This window comes from Ursus americanus, chromosome 18 (assembly GCF_024610735.1).
Source record: "Ursus americanus isolate L20-20 chromosome 18, mUrsAme1.1.p, whole genome shotgun sequence".
Classification (NCBI taxonomy): domain Eukaryota; kingdom Metazoa; phylum Chordata; class Mammalia; order Carnivora; family Ursidae; genus Ursus; species Ursus americanus.
The window spans coordinates 17,532,134-17,553,492 of NC_142144.1; the positions used below are offsets into that span (position 1 = coordinate 17,532,134).

Sequence of the window (21,359 nt, forward strand, 5' to 3'; positions counted from 1 at the left end):
CTCAGTTTTCTTTTGGGACACTCAGACTTTTTTCCAGCCAAACCCCGAATTTTTCTATTTCTCTCTTCATTCATTCATTCATTCATTCATTCACTTACTCAGTACACATGCACATAGCATTTACTTTGTGTAGGTTCCTTATTCACCTTGGTCTACAGGGTGAAAACGGATCCCAGATTTAAAAAGGAATAAAGGTAAAATCCCTTCTCACAAATTGCTCCCGTAGGGGGAGGGACGAGGTAAAGGACTATAGAAGCAAATACGCAGAGAACAGTACATTCGGATCTGTGTTCGAGGTATGTTCAGGCTGAGGGAGGGGCACGGGGGAAAAAGTGGCCAGTGCAATCTGCCTGAGGGCCAGGTCTGAAACGCGGACTCTTAACGTCACGTGGGCTCTGGAGAGCAGAGCCCGGAGAAGAGGCGAGAGAAGGGGGAAAATGGGCCACAGCTGAGCCATGACAAACCAAGCTTCCCAGATGATGTCAACAGCAGAGGCATGAAGGACAAAGTTCGAGATCAGATCTTGCTGCACACACAGTTCTGAGCCCACGGCTGTTTAAAAGCACACCATTATCTTTCCGTGTTGCCAAATCTCTCTCTTTTTTCCCAGCACTTGTACTGAAAGCCATTCATGCAATTTCCTGAATTCTAGATCAGGAACTACAAAAGCAGTGTAGACTCTGGATCAGATCAAAGGGCACTGTTAGCTATCACTGAAGCATCCATTCAACTCGAGATGGGAACACAGAGACGCTGCCAGCGAAAGATGAAAATCCGGAGACACTGCCGACTCCAGACGGGAATCCGGAAGCATCACAACTTTTATTTCAGAGCCCAGAGGTATTGCCAGGTCTGGAGGAATACACTAAGCACTGAAACACTTCCAGCGCTGGCCCAGGATACTGAGATACCGTGAGTCTAGAACGGGAGCAGGCAATGCTGTCTGCTCTAAACCCGGCACCTGGAAACCACTGTGGAGAATCAGACACCAAAGCCGGGGAACACAACTCCAGTTAGCTCCCATCCCAAATGCCCTCTCTCCTGGCTCTCGAGTGGAGAACACAGCCGGCTCTGGAGCTAAGTCCTGCAACACGGAAGTCTCCATCACTCAGCTCAGAGCCACACGGACCCAAGCGCTGTGTCGCAGGCATCCTGTAGACCTCTTCCTGGCCTTTCTCTGGGAGTCCTGAGATGTTCACGGGTTAACCAGAAAAGCACTGACCACATCCAAGCTAGCTGAACAGTGGTTAATGGCAGTTTTGACCACACAGGCCTATTCAAGAAAGGTCAGAGGAGTGATTTTTCACTTAAAAACATCTGTGTGTTGAAAGAACAAGACTTTCTCGAGTTCATAAAACTAGCAGTTTCCAGGTTGTTCTTTTCTGTTTTTCCTCACGCTCCCCATTCCCTCCTCCTCTTCTCCAGCTTTTCTAATTAAGACCTGTGTGTTCCAAGTTGCATCCGCGATGAAGTCCGAGTCCGGTGCCCTGCAGGAAACCCCACCTGATGCCAAGATGGCTATGCCAAGTGCACTGTCCCTGGGGTCTCACTGCAGCACTCAGGATGCCCTCATCCCCGCCTCTAACCCTGGGGAGCCAGGGCTGGAAACCACAGAGTGACTGGCTCCCTTGTCTTTGCTTTTGAAGAGTAGGCAGTGCTCTTACCCAGGTCAGCCTCGAGCTTGATTTCTCCTAGAAAGAGGCCCCGAAGGATGCTGGGCACTGACTTATGCAAGGAACAAGAGGACGAGGATTGCTCAGGCTTTTAACAGTGTCCTGCTGAGCTGAAGCTCAAATTGGGGCGCTCATTCTTAAGCACAAGGGCGCATTGCTCTCTGGCCTGCCCCCTCCAGATGTCACAGGTAAGGCTAGTGACTGCGACATGCAATCGGGGCTTTGCCCACCAAATGCCCAATGGACGCTGCTGACTTAGGTGCCCAGCACCCACGAGCAGATTCTTCCAAGGGACAGAGACATTACAGAGCAGTGAGTTCCCCCAGGGGCGCCTTGGCCGAGGCAGCATACATCTGCACAAAAGCAGGGTGTGGAAGCAGCAGTACGATCTGGGACCCACAGTGTGAACTCTCTGACCAGCCCTACACCTGCCACGTCCCTGAACCTTCCGCTGAGCAGCGGAAGTCACACACATCTTAAAGTCAAAGGGATGTGGGCTGGGCTCTCAGCTGCTGCCATGTGCTGACAGCATGACCTTGAACCCATTGGGACGCTTACACTCCTCCACTGCAAAATGATTTGCTGGTACGGCAGGAGGAGAAGAACCCCTATACGTGCAAGAATTCAGGCATGCCCCACCTGCTAGACCCAGAATTGACATGCCCCCACTTCATCCCTCCCTACTTCTTTCTTCCAGGTTGTAGAGGAAGACAGGCCCGGGTTCCAATTCGAGATTTCCCTGCCCCACCGCTGGGCCAGCTGCAGAAACTCGGATAAGTTACTTAACCGCTGTGAGTCTCGATTTACTCCTCTGCAAATGAGTGAGGGAGGGGATGCCTCCCCGAGTGGCCGCCAGGTGTTTATGCTCTGGAACAGCGAGGGGCTTTGGGTAGAGCCCCTGCGGTGTAAGCACCCTGCTCGCCTGCCATTCACATGGCTCCTGTCACTGTGGTCACCTGTTGTCATGACCAGCAGGTCCCTCCCTTTATTGTCCCTTATTACCACTGAGTCACCGCCTTCCGCCTCTCCCTTACTTCTGTATCCCTTCCGCCTCCTTCCACCTATCCTTCCTTCCTCCCTTCCATCTCCTTCTCGTTCATACTCTCCTCTGCTGGGCCTCTCACGGGGAGACCTCTAGACGGTGAGCCGCTCTCACCAGCCAGAAAGACAGTCCCTTGGGTTTCCATCAACCTTTGCAGTCGTCTACTCACAGGGACCTCACGGAGACCCGAATCTCTCCCAGAATAAGAAGCGGCAAAAGGGTAGAGCCTTTGCCATGTGGCCCAGCTTCCAGAAGCTGTTTCATACTTTCTGCACACAGCTGTTAACAGAGCAAAGTGCAGGTTTAGTCATAAATATTCACCACCTGCCTACTTTGTGCCGGGCCCTCGTTCTCATCTTGGAAACAACAATGAAGACCCCTGTGCTTGTGTGGCTAACATTCTGGAGCAGTGGGGGGTCCTGGAGGCACAGAGCAGCGGAGAGAAGTTCAGTCTGGGGCCCAGGATGGGCTGTCAGGACCCCTGCCCCTGCCTCACACGGTGGCACGCACACTACCCGCAATGGAGGGGATAAAGCGGGGGACTTAAGAAGGCCCCGCTTTGTCTGGTCACCCACTACATGTGTCAGGGGACTGTACCCTGCCACACGAGGGAATCACTTACAGACACTGATTTGTACATTTAAGCCAACCACAAAGGAGACATCGCTCAGTGGACATTGTTGCCAACGGCCTCGTTCAACGAATCCAGAAGCACCCCCTGCGTACTCTCCAGGCAGCAAACCTTTGGTAGGGACAGGAAATCCCTAAACATTAAAAGATAGAGCCCGAATCCTTAGCTGCTCATGGAGCATTTGGTATGAAAAGCTGTGGGCGCAGCTTGTGCTCTGGGTCATCGGATGGTTCCAGAAGGGCTACGTGGTATCAGAAGACTGACGGCTGCACGTGGTCAGAGGGGGCCATAAGGAGAAGGTGCCATCTGAGCTAGACTTTGAAGGACAGTTCAGCCTCCAAATGATGTGGCTAGGGGCTACTCTATATAGGACAGTGCACAGACAGACCACGTCTACTGTCACTGCAAGTTCTGTTGGACAGCTGCCCTGGAGCCTGGGCTCCTAACAGCCCTGCGTTCTCTGCAATGTCAAGCTCCTGCCCCTTGCTCCCTGACACCTGCCAGGTTCTCTGCTTCCTCACACTGCATGGAATAGATATTCTTTCCCCACACCCCTTGCTCCCAGGCAGCACTGCAAACCCGGACTTCACTCAGACAGCAGCCACATTCCTGAAAGCCATATTATGCCAGCAGACCAGACCTCTCCCCCAACTCTGCTGTGTCCCAGGATGGAGAGAAATTCAGATACCAGCCAACTGTGCCCGTCCACCAGCTGCACATATGGGTCCGGTGTGGGTAAGGGCCCCGGGGAGGGCAGGAGCCCAGGAAATCTCTGGGGGACCGGCCTGGCATGGAATCATGCCTCTCGGCAGGGGCACCTCTCAGAAGCCTGATGGAGCCCATCCTTCCCTGGAAAAGGACCATGCACAAATGTACCCAGGACCTCCTGGGACTTGGAGCCGGCTGAAACATTAGGGGAGTTTGAAGAAACCCAGGGCTGGGGTCGAAGAGCGGGTGGAAGGGCCTTTTTTGGGTCTGGGTCTACAGATAACACATCCAGGCGACCTTACAAAGTAAGGCTGGTGGGATGGGGTGGGAGCAGGGGGCTTGCCAAACAAACACAAACAAAAACAAGATCTTGCGCGCGGCCAAACCTCAGCTCCCCTCGGAACCCCAGCCTTTGGGCCTGGCTTGAGAAAGTTTACTTTCAGACATAGGGAAATGAGCATGTGGTTTTGGGGACAGAATTCAATACCGCCAAAGCAGCGGGCTCAGCAAGCCTGACTGGCTGATGCTTGCTAAGTGCACTGCAGCCCGAGAGAGTGAACGCTGTTTACATTTTTTACATGTTTCTTGGGTACAGAACATGAAACTAAATTATACAGCAAAGGCCATGCTGGCTACATGCCGGGGCCCCCACTTAAAACAGAAACAATTAAAAAAAAAAAAAAAGGAAAAGAAGAAACGGAAAATGAACAGCAGGAATGCAGAGGGGTCCTAAAGGGCCTTGAGTGAATGCCAGAGATGGAAGGAAGGAGTCTGGTCCTGAGTCTGAGAGTGGGGAAGGAAGACGTGGAGGGCCGACGAGATGGAAGCAGGGCAGGCTTGGAGTGAAGACAAAGGAATCTTCCTAGAGGGGCATGGGGTGGCTTGGCAGGGCCAGGCCTGCTCTCCGCAGAGAAGCGGTGGAAGCAGCCCCAAACCACAAAGTTGTGCTTGCTCTTGGGCTCCGAGGAAGGAGGCCACTGGCAAGCAAGAAATGAAGACTCGATCCTCAAACCGGGTCTGCTCTGCTCCACGTGGCACCGTCCCGGTCAGTCAGGACATGGCTGGTGCGCACCTTCGAGGGCTGGGCACAGACCCCCCTCCGTGTACAGCCCTCCGAGGCCAGCTGCCTTTGTCCATGGGTCACGGCACAGTGCCAACCTCTGTCCTGCCCGATTTCAAAGTCCCTGTCCTTTCTTCCAGCAGGCTGCTTGAGGGCCGGGGTTCACGGGTTTGTCTCAACCTCCGCCCACGGCTGAAAATGATGCTTTGGACATAGTAGGTGGACGACAAGATTCTACTGATTTTTAGTCCAAAGAGCAGAATCATCTCATAGCAGATAGGAGCTTGAGAGGTGTAGGGGGGTTGTTTGAGCAAAGTCAAATCTTCAGTAAGTGGAGTAAGACCAAGAGACTCAAAGCCTCCCTCAACTTGTGCCCCAAAGAGCATGTCTTAAAAATAAATAAATAAATAACCAAGCTCGGTTGTTCCTAATTGGATGGCTCGACTGCTAAAACTTCATAGGCAGAAAGAAGCATTTCATTAGGAAATGTTTCAGTTGCTCTCAGAAGGAAAAACCACAGTCTCGATCCAGTGTCCCAGCCTTGACAAGCACCTGCCATATAGGGATTATTATTGCTCCTTTACGGATAGGAAGTTGGGGAGGAACCAAGAGAACTGGCTTGCCCAAAGTGACAGGGCCAGTGAGTGGTGGGCCCCGGAGCCGGAAACCACACTGAACCTGATCCTAAATTTCACCTTTTTTTTCCCTTTAAAGTTCTCATCCAAAGCTTATCAGGGTCAGTCGTGATGCCTGGCATTTCTTAAGTTGGAATAAATACCAACAGAGTGAATGAGTGAAGGAGGGAGTGGAGGAGAGAGGGCTGGGAGGAGTGTCTGGTGGTGGACTCCTCTGTCGGGATCGTGAATAATGCTGCCAACTTCAAGTCCCTGCCAGGCCGAGGCTGCCATGACAAATTCAGGGCGGTCACAGAGACCAGCCCAGGGGCTCAGTTCTGAGGCAGGCGCTGTTTCTTATTCTCCTGGAGGGGTTTCTGGTGCCCCACATCAATGGGACAGGCTGTAACGGGCCATGGGACTTTCTGTTCTGTCTCCTTAGATGACTCGCACATGTGCTCTTGAAAAATTATTCATAAACCACCAGGAGAAAGCGTATCCCGTGGGTATTTGGGAAAACTGCTTGGAATCTTCTCTGAAATGTCAGTGTGTTCCTTTCGCCTGTCCTCCTCCTTCCACCACGGGCAGATGCTGTCCCATTTCACCAGGGAGAAGAGAGGCACGCTTTGGTGAAGGTACATGCAAGGAAAGGAAAACGCTTAGAAATGACCTCACCTCTGGGGGGTTGAGGCCAAGATTTCTCTCTGTCCTTTGCAAATCCAATCATCTAAATAGCCCTGGAGAATGGCTGGTCCACGCAAACTTTCCCAGGGGGGCTGTTCCTGTGAAGTGCCTGTAGGGCGGGGTGAGGAAAGGCAGAGGAAAGGGGAGGAGAGCCACGGGCGAGGTGCTTGGCTCCCTGAGCCTGTTTCTTCACTGTGACATGGAAGGGAAACGTCTCAGTTTGATCATGTGCTTTAAAGCCCTAGTACAGGGTCTGGCATACAGGATGTGTTTAATAGCTGTCTCTCTGCTTCCTCATATGGACATCCCATTCTGTCAGCACCCTTGCTTATCACCTCTGAAAAGCTTCCCCCCACCCCCCGCACTATTGATTAAGTCTAAATTCCAAGCATCGGAAGGAGGTCCCTGCACACCTTTATAAGCGCCTTTCTCAATTACCCTTTTATTTCTTATTGGCCTTTTTTTTTTTTTTTGATGTCTGTCTGTCCGTCTCTACCTCCCTCCCCTGTGTCTCTCCTCAGACCCTCCGCACTTCCTATACAGCCTCGCAAGTGCTCGTGGAGATTTCTTACTCTTGTGTCCAGAGAACCCAGTGGGTATCTGCTCCCTTCCTCTGGACGTGAGGATGAAGAAGACACAGAGAAATGGCCCTTGCTTCCCAGCTCAGACGTGGCCCTCGAGGAGTGCACATCCTCTGTGATTCTCTTACAGACACTGCAGGGGTTCCTGCGTAGCACACACGGCTTGCGACGTGCCTGGAAACACCTGGAAACACACCTAGAAACTACGCAAAAATACCCCTTCCATCCACAACTGTCCTCCTTGTGCCTTTCTTCTTGCCTTCTCCTATAACCCAGAAATAATTAGGCACAGATCCGAGAAATCTTTTTCACACTTTGGGGTCGGCATCCTAAGACATGTCCTACAGTCCTCCCATAGTTTCTTAAACACATTTTAAATGACTCTCCGGAGACGGCAATGCTTCATCTAAGAGGGTGACTGCTTACAGGTGGAGTCCACACCACACGGCAGAGACGGTGAGGCAATATTTGAGGTATTGGTGTGACAAGTTCCATTTTCTTGGTGTTCCTTGAATGCACACCACGTATGAAAAGAAGCAAAAGACGCCGGTTCTCCTAGCGGCTTCTCCCGCGTCGCTCGCGGCGGCAGGCGGCAGCTGCCGCGTCCCGCACCTGAGCTCCTAGCATGGACACGGTGGCCAGCACCTGGTTCTGTCCCTCACGGGTCGAGCCCCGGAGCTGCACACTCAACCCTCTGAGCTTTGCGGTCCTGACCTGGAAAGTGAGAGCTGCGATTCCTATTTTTACAGCAGTTTCAGTAGGATTCAAGGAATTTGATGCAGAAGCTGGATGAACTCGATAAATGTTATTGTTATAATTTGTGCAGGGCCTTTGGAAAGTGGGCGAAGGACTTATCCTTCCCTATGTGCTGGCTCTCAGCCCTGCCGGCTGAGTAAGCTGATAGCAGCGTGGTTTCTTCCTCAGGGAACTCCCTCCGAATCTCACTCTTGGGTCTCTGGCGGCTGTCTCTCGTAGGACACACCCCACAGACGACAGGGTGAGCCCTCTGAGGGCAGCAACAGGACCAGCATTTCTTTGGAGTTTCTTAAAAATGGCTGGTACGGTCCTGAGGATCCAGAAGACACTGGCTAACACAACTACGTCTAACTCAATGGAATGTTGAGTGAGCTTCCACGGAAGTATGGGTCCCTGTGGCCTCTGGGGGAGGGTGCGGAGGAGAAGCCTAACATGAGCGACGCAGAGAATTAACATCTGAGCTACCCAATAAGTGGGAAAAACAAAAAACACAAAACAAAAAAACCCAGTGCTAGGTGTCTTCTCTACATTGACCGTCTAAACATTCACCAGGTAGATGCTGTCATTCCCTCTTTCCAAAAGAGGAAACTGAAGTTCCCAGAGGGGTCATCTGCTCAAGGTTCCCAAGTCAGAGGAGGGGCAAAGAGGGCAAAGCCACAGTCACGTGATTTCCATGAACTCCCACACTCTTTACCGACTCATGTTCCACAGTGAATAGATTTCTGCTCGAGCCAATGAATAAATGAATGAATTCATAATTCAAGAGCAATTAGGATTTGTTATCTTCATGGAGGCCCGAAGTATAACGGGCACGCCTAGAAGCTGCTTGTAGCAACTCAAGGTAAAGTGGCGAAGGACGAATATGCCCAATAATGGGTTAATGGAACAGAAAGTCAGAGAATCAATTACAAAGGAAGGAGAGAGGTCTAGACTCTCACCTGCCTTCTAAGGCAGGGACCTCCCGTTCAACCACCGGCTCAGCCTGAATGCCTTACCATGGCCAGCTTAGTAGATAGATCACACGGCACTCCGTCCCCCTATGGATAGTTCTCGTTCTTAGAAAGGTTTTCTTTATTTTGGCCCTGAAACTACTGCCCTGGAAATGCTTAGTCTAAGCTTTACCCTCAAAGGATTAACCAAATAAATTGGTTGGTTGACTGAAGGTCTGTAATCCCTGGAGAGCCCTGCACATTCCAGAGAGTCAGTATTTCCATTTCCTCCTTAGGCCACTGCCGAAGGAGGGAGGTGCCTGTCTAGATAGGAGGAAATGGACTGTGGTAGAAACACTGGGGGCGGGGGCAGGATGAAGGAATATCTACATCTCATTTTGGCAGCCTATGGTGTAAAGCACTAGAGAAATGCAAAACATGGAGACAAAATTAGGACAAGACGAAATTTTTGCAAGCACTTAACCCAAACCATTTCTGAGGTTCCCTGAAGAGAGAGAACTTGATTCTTTCGGTTCATTTCCATTTTTGTTCTGTCTCAGGGACTTCTTGAATTCCAGCAGGGCCGGGAAGGTGCATGGCCAAAATATCCAAAGAATGTCTCTTATGAGAGACTGTTCAGCCCAATTTGCACACCAGGAAGTTCTGATGGCTCTGATAAGGTCTGGATATGAGACTCGAGGTTTGGGGTGGAATAGCGTAGCCCTAACCAAATTTGGGGATCTTGCTGGAGGAGAATGGACACGCGAGAGACTGGAAGTTATTAGAAGCAAAGGGCTTTTACAAAATTGAAACTCAAGTTTTCAGCAATTCTCTAGACTCATGAAGCACGGTGAGTGCGGCCCTGTGGCAGTCCCGGCGGGATCCTGCCAGTTTCTTTTGATGGAGGAGCACCTCACAAGGCCAGGGGCTGGTTCTTCCATTCCCTGGTTTCTTCCATAGGCTCCAGCACAGACGTAGGCACCTATCCTATAGACAGCTGCATTGACCATGTTTAGAGCATCGGAGGAAGACAGAGAGTGGTGGGACAAAGCTGGCTCGTAAAGAGGAACGAAGAACAATTGTGGTCACTTCATCACTCCCCCCAAGTTAATGGAGTGTCCCCGTGAATGACCACTGGGGGACCTCAGAACAGTGCACCTCGAAGGGAATGGGAGCAGGCTGAACTCAGAGGTGTGGGCAGTGCCCCGGAGTCTGCCAGAGGAGAATCCAAGTGCCTCAGGGCATTTGCATGGCGACACCAACAATAGGATCTGCCCAGCTACGTTTCTTCCTGCTTCTTTCCCAGTGCAGTTTTCCAGATGTCCACTGACTTCTGACTTGGAAGTGACCACATGTTCCCCATCTCACTGGTGGCTTCTATGAGATCCTAATCTTAGATTCTTCACTTCTGAGCTGTGTGGCTCAGGGGAAGACACTCCACCTCTCAGTGTCTCCAAGAGAGGGGACTGGCTGGGGAGTGCAGGAGGGTCTACGACAGTGGCTGGTGCACTCCTATGACACTGCCCCCCCCGCCACTCTCCCCCGGACCCATGCTCTGACATGGGAATTTCGTGTGTGTGTGCATGCACGTGCATGCATGTGTGTAAGAGAGACAGAAAAAGGAAGAGAGGTAGAGGAAAGAGGAGAAAGTTAATTGCATTGGGGGAAGGCGAAGGGCACATGGTGCATCTAACAATCCCCCAGCTCCTTCCCTCAAGCCGTCAACCTCTTCACTGGACGCCCTGACTGGGTGAAAATTAACCAGCAGCCTCCTCTAATCAGTGCACAGGGTAATGAAGGCCATGGTTATACGTCCTCCTCCTCTTCTCTGTTGTCAGAAGGGAGCCACCTTTATGCTCCAGGGAGAACCCTACCCAGAATCACGCAGGCTCCGTGTCTGTGCACGCGTGCACGTGTGTGCGTGTGCATGGCAGGGGCAGTGCGTGAGTGACTTCTAGGCATTTGCTTTCAGTCGGGGAATTCAGGAGACTTTTGTTCTGTCACCCTCCAGGCTGCCTGCCTGGCCCTGCACCCAGCCAGCAACACATCCCCTCCCCTGACCCTGTATTCTCCAGTGAGCTGATCTCATTATGGCAAATTTAGTTACAGCTGAAGTCTCCTTGTAACAAAGATTATGTCCAAGCCCAGAGTAATGGAACCTAGTCGATTTCATTAAAATAAAATTGGTTACAATGAATAATTCAATAGGATGATTTTGTTTCCTCATCTCCTCTTTGTAGATCGAAGAGCTAGTATTTATAATGATTTTTTGAAATTGGATTTTTGTTTAGGAAGAGATAATCACCCATAATTCCTGACAGCCCCTCTTTACAGGGCTGGAATAATTGCCCCATGAAGTCTCCTCTCAAATGCTATGGCTGGACAATTCCTTCTCTCCTTTCTCTCACTTTAGCAGCCATAACACTTTGGGTTGTTTTGAAGCACAGTGGCTACCTTAGCTCTGGCTCATGTGAGGTTCCCAGTGTGTCAATTCCCTTGTTCGAACAATGTTTTTTTAAACATTTCTAGAACCGAGTGCTGGTGTTGAACTGGGAATTCCTGGCTCTGTGGCCGGTCAGCCCTGCTGTTCCTGAGCAGAACCTTCTATGCCACAGAGAGGTGATGCCCGAGTATCTTCTCTTGGTGGTGCTCATCTGCATGCAGCAGTGTGTGTGTGTGTGTGTGTGTGTGTGTGTGTGTGTGTGTGCACGCGTGTGTACGGACGCACAAGCACGTGTGTGCACATGCATGTATCTACAGTCAATTAAAGACGTTTCCAGAGCACCTAGTCTTGTCCAGGCCTGTGCCTGAAGATGAGAGGACAAAAATGAATGTAACTTAAAGCTGTTCTCCAAGAACGAGCAGCCTAGGTGGAGCGAGACATGCACACAGGTAATTCGGGTTCAAGGTGACAGGTGCAACCAAAGAATTCAGCAAGTACAGAGGTGGCACGGGGAAGATGAGCCCCAGACATCCACCTACTCACTCATTCATTCATTCCTTGATTCATTCATTTACCAGCCTGGCACTACCCAAGACTCCCTTCCACCCGACCGACTCAGGGCAGTCAGCAGCAAATGCAAACACATAAATAATTGAATGCGTGTAAATGCAAGCAAACAGACAAATGAAAAAAAATGGCCAAATACACACTGCGACTTATAAATGAAGGGGACCTATCTTGTACCTCATCCAGGGATTTTTCACTGGGCCCCAGAGGAAGGCCACATCTCTCTCTCATCTAGAGAGCAGGCCTAACCTCCCACCCCGAGCCAGGGAAGCACTATGACAGAGGAATGGCTGGGGATAATGACTCATCTCCACGGCCAGGAGCAGGGTGGCCTCTGAGATGGCCACCGGGCCAGGCGGTTGGAAGCACTGAGTCGTGTCCCTGGGAACTGGGAGTCTCGGAAGAAGGCAGGTGCTTGCTCAGCAGGATAATTGGAAAGGGGGCTCTGGGGACAGCACGGCCATCCCTAGAATCACACAAGCACTGGTGGCCCCAATCTCTTGTTCCCTCAACTCAACTGTCAGTCCCCTGGGGCAAGAATCCTAGAACATAAATAGCGCATTAGGGGACTGAGGAGTGAGTCAGAGCTTTTTAGAGTGGGGAGGTCCTTGGAGATCATCAAGCTCAACTACCCTCTAATTTAAAGATGAGGGAAAATGGAGCCCAGAGAAGTGGGGAGACTAGTCCAAGGCCACACAGCAAATTCACGATAGAGTTAATTCACAGGCGAGTGCTCAAGGAGCATACAACTTGGCACCCCCCTCCAAAAAAAGCCCCCCCAAAACAGGACTCCCCCAAAAGAATTTGGCCTTACCCCATTGAATTCCAGTGGCATATTCCAAATGGAATTCTTTCACCTAATATGAATTATAACAGGTAGAGAAACAGGAGAATAGGCTTTACCCTCCTATGCTGATGTTCCCTGCACTTAACCATTCCATGTCTCATCCCTGACAAATGGTACTCGTGAGGCCCTGGGACTACATTCAGTTAGAGATATGGTCAGGGGGCCACATCCAGTGACATTACATTTGAGGAGGGCAGCCTGGAGGGGCAGAATAGAGATGCAGAATGTCTGGAGGAAATGTCACACGTGGCTGGGAGCTTACCTGGGAGGCTGCCGGCTGGCCGATGATGACCCAGCCCGGGCACTGCTGGTCCTGATGCGATACTGAAGCATTGGATGCCCACTGATCCAGGAACCCCTGGGGTGTGTAGACCCCACAGTCCTTGATGCTAGTTTTTTGTTCAAACTCCTCACATACGCCATCGCCATCATGGAAATAGCACCGGCTGGGTTCGTCTGCAGGAGATGGACAGAGAAGGGAGAGAACAGATAGATGTTTGTTCTTTGGTCTCAGCTGGCATCTGCAATAGTAGAATCAGACCAGCAGAATCATCGGCACCGTTAAGCCCATCATCAGTAGTCACGAGGGATTATTATTCACCCTTAAAGAAGGAGATCCCACCACTTGAGACAACATGGAGGACACGATACCAAGTGAAACAAGCTAGACACGGAAAGTCCACTAGTGGATGATTCCACTTCAATGAGGAATATAAAGTAGTAAGACTCATAGGAGGAGAGACCAGAATGGTGGTTGCCAGGGACGGCAGGGAGGGGGAAATGCTGCGAGTCACTGTTCAATGGGTATAAAGCTGCCGTTATACAAACGACGTAAAACATCGTGCTTATAGCTAACATTGTGCTTATGGCTATGCTAGGTGTGTGCATATTTGCAAATCTGGAGGGTAGATCTTGTGCTAGATATGTCTGACCGCACACACACTCACAAACACTTCGACCTTCATTATACCCCAAGTGAGCCCCACAGCTTCCTCGTGAGAAAGGCATTATTATTTTAATTATTTCAGTCCTCCAGATTAGGACACTGAGATCCCAAGTGTCTTTAATAACTTGCCCAAAGTTGGGGCGTCTTGGTGTGTTCAGTCGGTTAAGCATCTGCCTTCAGCTCAGGTCATGATCTCAGGGTCCTGGGGTGCAGTCCTGCATCGGGCTCCCTGTTCAGTGTGGAGTCTGCCTCTCCCTCTCCCTCTGCTCCTCCCCCCACCCCCCCCACTCGTGCTCACTCTCTCTCTCTCTCTCTCTCAAATTAATAAATAAAATTTAGAAAAAAATAACACCCAAAGTCCCACGGTGAGTTCATGCCAGATCCTGGTTTCAAATGAAGGCTTTCACTTTCCGAGTTCTGGGTGCATTATCTGACACCACAGAACTTCACGGTGGCAAATGGAGGTTTACTGAACTCCAAAGAGAATTCCGGTTTCACATAAGGAGTAAACTGGCTTCAGTCCCAGCTCTGTAAACTCAACTGCTCTGTTGCTTAAGACAGATCTCTTTCCCCCTCTGGGCTCAATCAGATAAGAGGGTCAGAGTGCCAGGCCTCCGGGAGCCCTTCCTGTCTACTGTGCTAGGCTCCTCAGGGCTTGGTGGATACCTCAGGAGCTCCCGTGAAGGTTAAAGGCCAAGTGAGTTCTCAAGCTCCCAAGTAATTCAAATCACAGCAGCGATTTCTGCTTGGGATAACGTAAAGCTGCAGCTGGCTGCCGTGATTCTCGGCTTCCAGGACACAGATCATGGAAGTGCGGGGCTGGCAGATGCCTTCCAAGGAGGCAGGACCATGCACATGGCTTGCTGTTCCCGCACCAAAATATACAAGAAGAAATCAGGATGTAGCCATCTGAAAGAGATCCCCCGTCCATCCTTTCATAACTGAAGTGTCAGCTCCTCTGTGCTATTTTCCCAATACTTCCAGGCAAAACTAAATAGCCCTTTCTGCGTGGGTTCCTATTTTATGAAGATCCCTACCTAACACTTAATTGTGCCATCCGATCTACATGCTGTGGCTCCTCTGAAAGACAGAGCTTCTTGAAATCTGGTCCCTATGCAGTGTCTTCAGGTGAGCGTAAAATCATCATCCAAACTGGGGATCGAGATGCTATTAAAGACTATGTCCAGTCCCATCCATGTCAATGCAAATGGTGGGTAATCGTTCGTTCTGATGGCTGAATGATACTCCATTATATATATGGACCACATCTTCTTTATCCATTCGTCTGTTGAAGGGCATCTGGGCTCCTTCCACGGTTTGGCTATTGTGGACATTGCTGCTATGAACATTGGGGTGCATGTGCCCCTTCCTTTCACTATATCTGTAACTTTGGGGTAAATACCTAGTAGTGTAATTGCTCTATTTTTAACATCTTGAGGAACCTCCATACTGTTTTCCAGGAACTGGAGGGGATTATGCTAAGTGAAGTAAGTCAAGCAGAGAAAGACAATTATCATATGGTTTCACTCATATGTGGAACATAAGCAAGAGCACGGAGGACCATAGGGGAAGGATGGGAAATCTGAAGGGGGAGAAATCAGAGAGGGAGATGACCCATGAAAGACTATGGACCCCGGGAAACGAACTGAGGGTCTCAGAAGGGAGGGGGTGGGGGGAAAGGGTAACAGGGTGATGGGTATTAAGGAGGGCACGTGTTGTGATGTGCACTGGGTGTTATACGCAGCTAATGAATCACTGAACACTACATCAAAAATTAATGATGTACTATACAGTGGCTAACTGAATGTAATAATAATAATAATAAACCCATGAAAATTTGCAAAAACAAACAAACATCACCCAGGCAATAGGCACATTTCCTGGGAAAATCTGAACAGAACTTAGGGTCATCCTAAGGATACTGGCTGGTCTAGGACATCCTTCCCCTATTTACTCCAAAACAATAGAGTGGAGCCCTGCTTCCAATCAGGAATTGACTTCTGTCCCTCATATTCGATATATGACTTTGCACAATTAGCTTCACCTTTCGGCCTCTGGCTTTCCATCTGTAATACAGAAACGATGGTCCTAAACACCGTAGTAATGTCGTATGGTCACAGATGGTGCCTACACTCATCATAGAAAGCACCGTACAGAAATGTTGACTCAATATGTTGTACACTTAAAACTAAAATAGGGGCGCCTGGGTGGCACAGCGGTTAAGCGTCTGCCTTTGGCTCAGGGCGTGATCCCGGCGTTAAGGGATCAAGCCCCACATCAGGCTCCTCTGCTATGAGCCTGCTTCTTCCTCTCCCACTCCCCCTACTTGTGTTCCCTCTCTCGCTAGCTGTCTCTCTGTCAAATAAATAAATAAATAAATAAAATCTTAAATAAATAAATAAATAAATAAATAAATAAATAAACTAAAATAAAATAGCATTGTATGTTAACTTCAACAAGAAGAAAGGGACGGAATGATTGTCCCAGCCAGGACAACCTCTCTGGATACCCACAAAACTCTCATAGGACATGGATATAAACATGCTTTGTACATTCTAGAATAGTCAAGAGAAAAAAAATATATTCTTCTTTTAAAAGGGGCCAATTTATTTCTAGCTGGCTGGATGGAATCACCTTGTGAAATCAGTACTCACTTAAAACACTCTGTGCAGCATTTCCCCCCCCCCCCGCCCCCCACAAACAGAAAGATCCAGGCTCAAGTAGAATTAAAACTTGGATTTCTAGGATGCTGACTATCTGAAAAAGGAGTCTGTGAATTCGGGGGCAGCAGAATGTTGAGCCCCTTCCAAGCTCCAAAATCCCTTGTTTATTTCAGCAAACCGTTTACATAGTGAAATACTATCAAAAGAGCCAGAATAAATCAATTCATTATAATTCAATTATTTAAGGATGAGTCTGAGCCCGCTGGGGACTCCAGTGACCAGTAGCACGCCTGGCAGCGCAAGGGTGGAGAGAAGACAGATTCAGCACTTCTTAGTAGCTCCAGCCTCCTGGAGACCAGGACCAACTTAATATATAATAAAATGCAGACCGAATCGGAGAGTGACCAGCCATTAATACAGACTTTACCCTTTCGAAACTCAATCAAAGGAATTGCAAAAAAGCACAGGTTTTGGCATCTGGCAAAGCCAGGTTCAGGTCCTAGCGCTGTCATATGTAAGCTGGATAGGACTTAAATAAACTAATCCAACCTCTCTGAGCTTTCTTTTCTCATCCAAGAAGAGAAAAGGAGGTAATAATATATTTACCCAGGGTTGTTGCCCTGATTTCATGAGCTGATGTGTACAATGCCAGCAACTTCACCCCTTTTAGCTAAGGGGAGACTGAGAGCCAGAGGAGGTGAGGAGTCTGCTTCCAGACCACAGAGGGAGATGGTGGCAGAACTAGAAGCAGGAGCCTGGGCTTTTTATATGTCGGAGGGAAATGCTACCCTCCCCCCAAGCTCTATCTATCTCTAACCACATCCTTTTGAGCAGAAGATGATCGTGGGGTTGCTTGACTGTTGGTCTCACATTTCCCCCCTCCAACATGAAGACAGGGAGGGTAAGATTATAATAAGATCATCTAAGTTCTATTCTCTAAGATGACTTAATTCATATTCCCAGCAAAGAGACCTCGGAGTGGCAAGAACTGGGCTAAAGCTGAGTTCCCATGAAGGCTAACCTCTCCCTGAGTACGTTTAAGACCTCCGTGTTCCTGCCTGCTGGGACTCAGCAGGACCAGGGAAAGAAGGAGAGGTAGGGGTAGGCACAGTAGGTAAATAAGTGGGGAGGCAGTTAAGTAGATGATAGATAGAAAGATAGATAGATAGATAGATAGATAGATAGATAGATAGATAGATAGATAAATAGATAGATAGAGATAGAGTTAAAAGAGAGATAAGAGGTAGTGGAGAGAGAGAGAGAGAGAGAGGGAGAGATGGAATAAATATGCCTGGTTTTTCCCCCAAGATTCTGCTGACATAGCTACCAAGAGCCACTTTCTGAAATAACATCCTTGGACTCTGCTATTCATTTTCTCTTGCTACTGGAGTCCCGGGGGCCCTTCAGCTACATCTGCCAGTCTTCATCTGGGGAATTGGCTCTCCCTCTCTACTCCCATGCCCCAAGCACTGTAGAGAACAGAGAGAGGAATGGAATAAAAATGTGTGGCCAGGAAAAACAAAGACAGCAACAACAACACAATAAAACAAAACTGGCCTTGCCGTTTTCATTACAACCATTTACTTGGTGCTTTTTGAACACTTTATGCTGGTAGCTGAGCAAGTTATAGTGAAGAGTTTAAAGTCAATACCAAGGTCAAATGATCACGCTGCCACCTGCCTTCCCTGTAGTAGCTAGCTGGCGTTGATCATAATACAGCCCCTTGGAGCGCTCAAATAACTGTCGAATGAATGAGTGACTAAATCCAGCACTCTCGATGCACATACTCCTGTCCAAACAAAGCGCGTACTCTGCACCCTAAAGAGAAGTTTCTTTAGACAGGGTCTTAGGGTGGAGGGAAAGGAGCTGAGATGCCGGTGGTGACTGGCTTACAGGGGGCATGCACTGGACGGTATGATTTCCCCACCTCACCCCTTCTTCCCCTGACATAAGAGAACTCCTTGTCTCTGACTCAGTCCCTCTTGTGCGGTAACACATCTAGAAACTGCTCTCTCCAGCGAGAGGACCTGATGTGGGGCACAGGCACCGCCAAGTCTGTCAACCCCAGCTGAACTTTCCTGTGCTACGTTCTTTTCCTTCTGGAAGACATGTGCTCAGTTCCAGGAGCCTGAGGCAGATGGGACTCTCTGTAAGTGGACAGACACAGATGATGCCCCTTCTCATTGACTTAATTCTCAATTTCCAAATCTGCCTGGAGCATCGGGATGAAATGCCATGCCTCTGCGTTCCTGAGGCTTGTCTGAAGGACACTATTTGAGATGGTCAGAGATTACGGCCCCTATTTGAGAGCTTGGAAGCCAAGTCTTAGGAAAATGAGATGAGTTTACCTTGGCATGTAAGCAAAGGCTGGGGTTTAGGCTTTTGTCAAGAGTTCTTGTCCTTAAAGTCAGGAACCCTGGATTCAAGTGTCTAATCTGCCCACGATTACCGGGTAACCTTGATCTATTTACTTATAGTGGAACTACCTCCACCCAGCTGGGGGTGCTAATGAACTTGGCTTGATTAGAAAATTGTGAATTTGCAACACGGCTAGAATCCTTGCGGTGAATGAATGAAAGAAAGAGCTGGAGAGTTCATTGCTGGAGAAGGAAGCAGGTACTTAACTTGCTCTTGTCAGCTCAGTACAAGATCTTCGGATGATTTCCACAAGCCCTCAACTCAAGAATCTTGAAGACCAGACAGTCATAAGCTATTGACTACTATAAAAAACGAACTCAAACCAATGTGTTCTTCAAACAAGGCCTGAGATAATGTGTATTCCTCAGGATGGGGGATAATTAAGCAGATTTGAGGGGTAACTCTTCTACCCCAAATCCGTATCTGCCCACGCTGTGCTTCACATATAATGCTGTGACAGTCCCCATCCTCCTCAGCTTGGCGTACAAGACCTCCGCAACGAGCCTCTCCCGCGGTTTTCCAAACCAGCCATTCCCCATCATTCTGTCATGCCCTCGCGAGGGTTGTTCCTCTGCCTGGGGTCTATTTCTCATTTTTCATGTTGCTAACTCCTACTGGGTCTTCAGATAGAGCTAAGAGCGTCTCCTCCAGCAGGCTGTCTCCATCCTCCTTCCTCTCTGACTCCCATCCTAACTCGATTAGACGACCTTCCTTTGTGCTCTCTCTCACAATTCCCAGATTCCTCCCATCCAGCTTTGGTCAACCTGCCTATGAATGAGACCCTCTTTCAGCTCTGTCCCAGCAGGCAAGAGGTATCTCTGGGTACAAAATTGCTGATTCTCATCCCTCCCTGTATTCCCAACTCGTAGCACAGGGCCTAGAATGAAGGAGGTACCTGACAAATGGTCGAGGAATAGATGAGCAGATGAATGAAGATGAAAGCAACAAATGCCTTATATTTACTATTGATTATTACCAGTTTAGGCATGTTCTCAGCTAACCAGGTGTTGGTATACTTTTCTGTGATGTGATTACTGGCCATACCATGAGAGTACTGCAAGCAAGATTTTATCAAAACAGAGGCATCTTCTTCCAGTGGAATGATACACCTTGTCTAAAAGACTGACTAGCTTCACTATAAAATTTCTTCAAACTTTGGGACTGACTGCAGTTATTCTAAAATGAACCCACAGTGGCTGTCTCACATACATATCCATAATGTCCAGCTGGGACTAAAAACACAGTAATCCTCTTGCAATCATTTCAGCAATGAATGGGCAGCAAGTAAGAGCACTAAAGCCTTCTGAAGATTCAGGAGTGGGGGTCGTTATTATCCCCAGCTAAGATAGCTTTTCACTCCTTGATGTGAACTGGAGAAGAGAATCAATCCTCATGACCAATATTTATTTATTCAGTATCTACTCTGTGTCTGTGCTGGTCCTGGGGACACACTGATGAATCGGATTGGGCTCTTCCCTTCTGGGTGGAATCAATACTGCTTGGGAAAACAGGGAAAGGCTTCCCAAGAAGATGCTGGGCAGCATCTTGGAGGAAGAAAAGAATTTGGGGATGTGAAGGGAAGAGTATGAGCAATGGATGAGCCTCAATCAATGTGTGTGCATATAAGGAAGCTGTCAAGGGTAGAGCTACGGGAGAGCGATGGGTCCTGGAACTGATCAACTGAAAAGCTGACCTGAGGCCAGAGGAGGAAGGATTGCAATGCCACGTTGAGGTATTTGAATTTTCCTGTTTAGAAATGGAGAGACTTTGAGGGGCGCCTCGGTGGCACAGCGGTTAAGCGTCTGCCTTTGGCTCAGGGCGTGATCCCGGCGTTGTGGGATCGAGCCCCACATCAGGCTCCTCTGCTGGGAGCCTGCTTCTTCCTCTCCCACTCCCCCTGCTTGTGTTCCCTCTCTCGCTGGCTGTCTCTATCTCTGTCGAATAAATAAATAAAATCTTTAAAAAAAAAAAAAAAAGAAATGGAGAGACTTTGAAGATTTTTCTGAGCAGGAATACCTGTGATTTTCACACCGTTAGAGGCAGCGAGGTACGAGACCTGATTTTGCTTAGTAGGTGTGCCATTTACTATTTATGTGACTTCAGGGAAATTACTTAGGATTTTTAGACCTTGCTTTTTTCATCTGAATAATGGTTGAAGGATTGAATGTTTACTATCATGCTCAGAGCACTTAATAATACATGTGATTATATAACAACCCAAAATGTTTGCTTAGTTTCTTCTGTGTGCTAGATACTGTGATAAATATAGGTCCAGAGTTGTAAATAAATCATCCATGACCTTCACCTCATGGAACTTATAGTCTAGTGGTAAATGCAGGTGAAGCACTAAGGATATAACAGGTGTTCAATAAATGGTCTATGACAACGATGATGATCTTGGAACTGAAAGCAATGATTTCATTTCCTGAATGGGAAAGCTGAGGTTCATGGAATTGAAGCGATTTGCCAAAGCCTTTAGAGAACGTCTCTAGTAGAGAACTCATAACACAATGCCCTTTTACCACACCATGCCAAGTTACCAGACTGGGTTTTCAGTATATAATTCTGGCAACAAAATAGTTTGTTACTCTTAACCAAGTTTCAGTACACCTTTTGGGAATCTCCATTTTCACTTTTCACAACATCCCTGGTGTGGGCTAAATATTAGCTGTCTGAGAAGCTATTGGGGTTACCAAGTCTCCAGACCATTGAGGGGGAAAAAAACAACAACAACAACTCTCTACAGATGACAGCTTTAAGTAATAGGAAATGTAATAAGTAATAAGACTCAGGGAGT

At 48.7% G+C, this 21,359-nt stretch overlaps 1 protein-coding gene across 1 annotated transcript in view; it reads right to left on the minus strand.

Moving 5' to 3' along the window:
* PAPPA (pappalysin 1) overlaps positions 1–21,359 on the minus strand; it is a 241,994-nt gene that overhangs the window by 83,520 nt on the left and 137,115 nt on the right. The window contains exon 10 of the mRNA XM_045791079.2: positions 12,798–12,991. Within this exon, the coding sequence (XP_045647035.2) occupies positions 12,798–12,991 (194 nt within the window). The remainder of the gene's footprint in view (positions 1–12,797; positions 12,992–21,359) is intronic.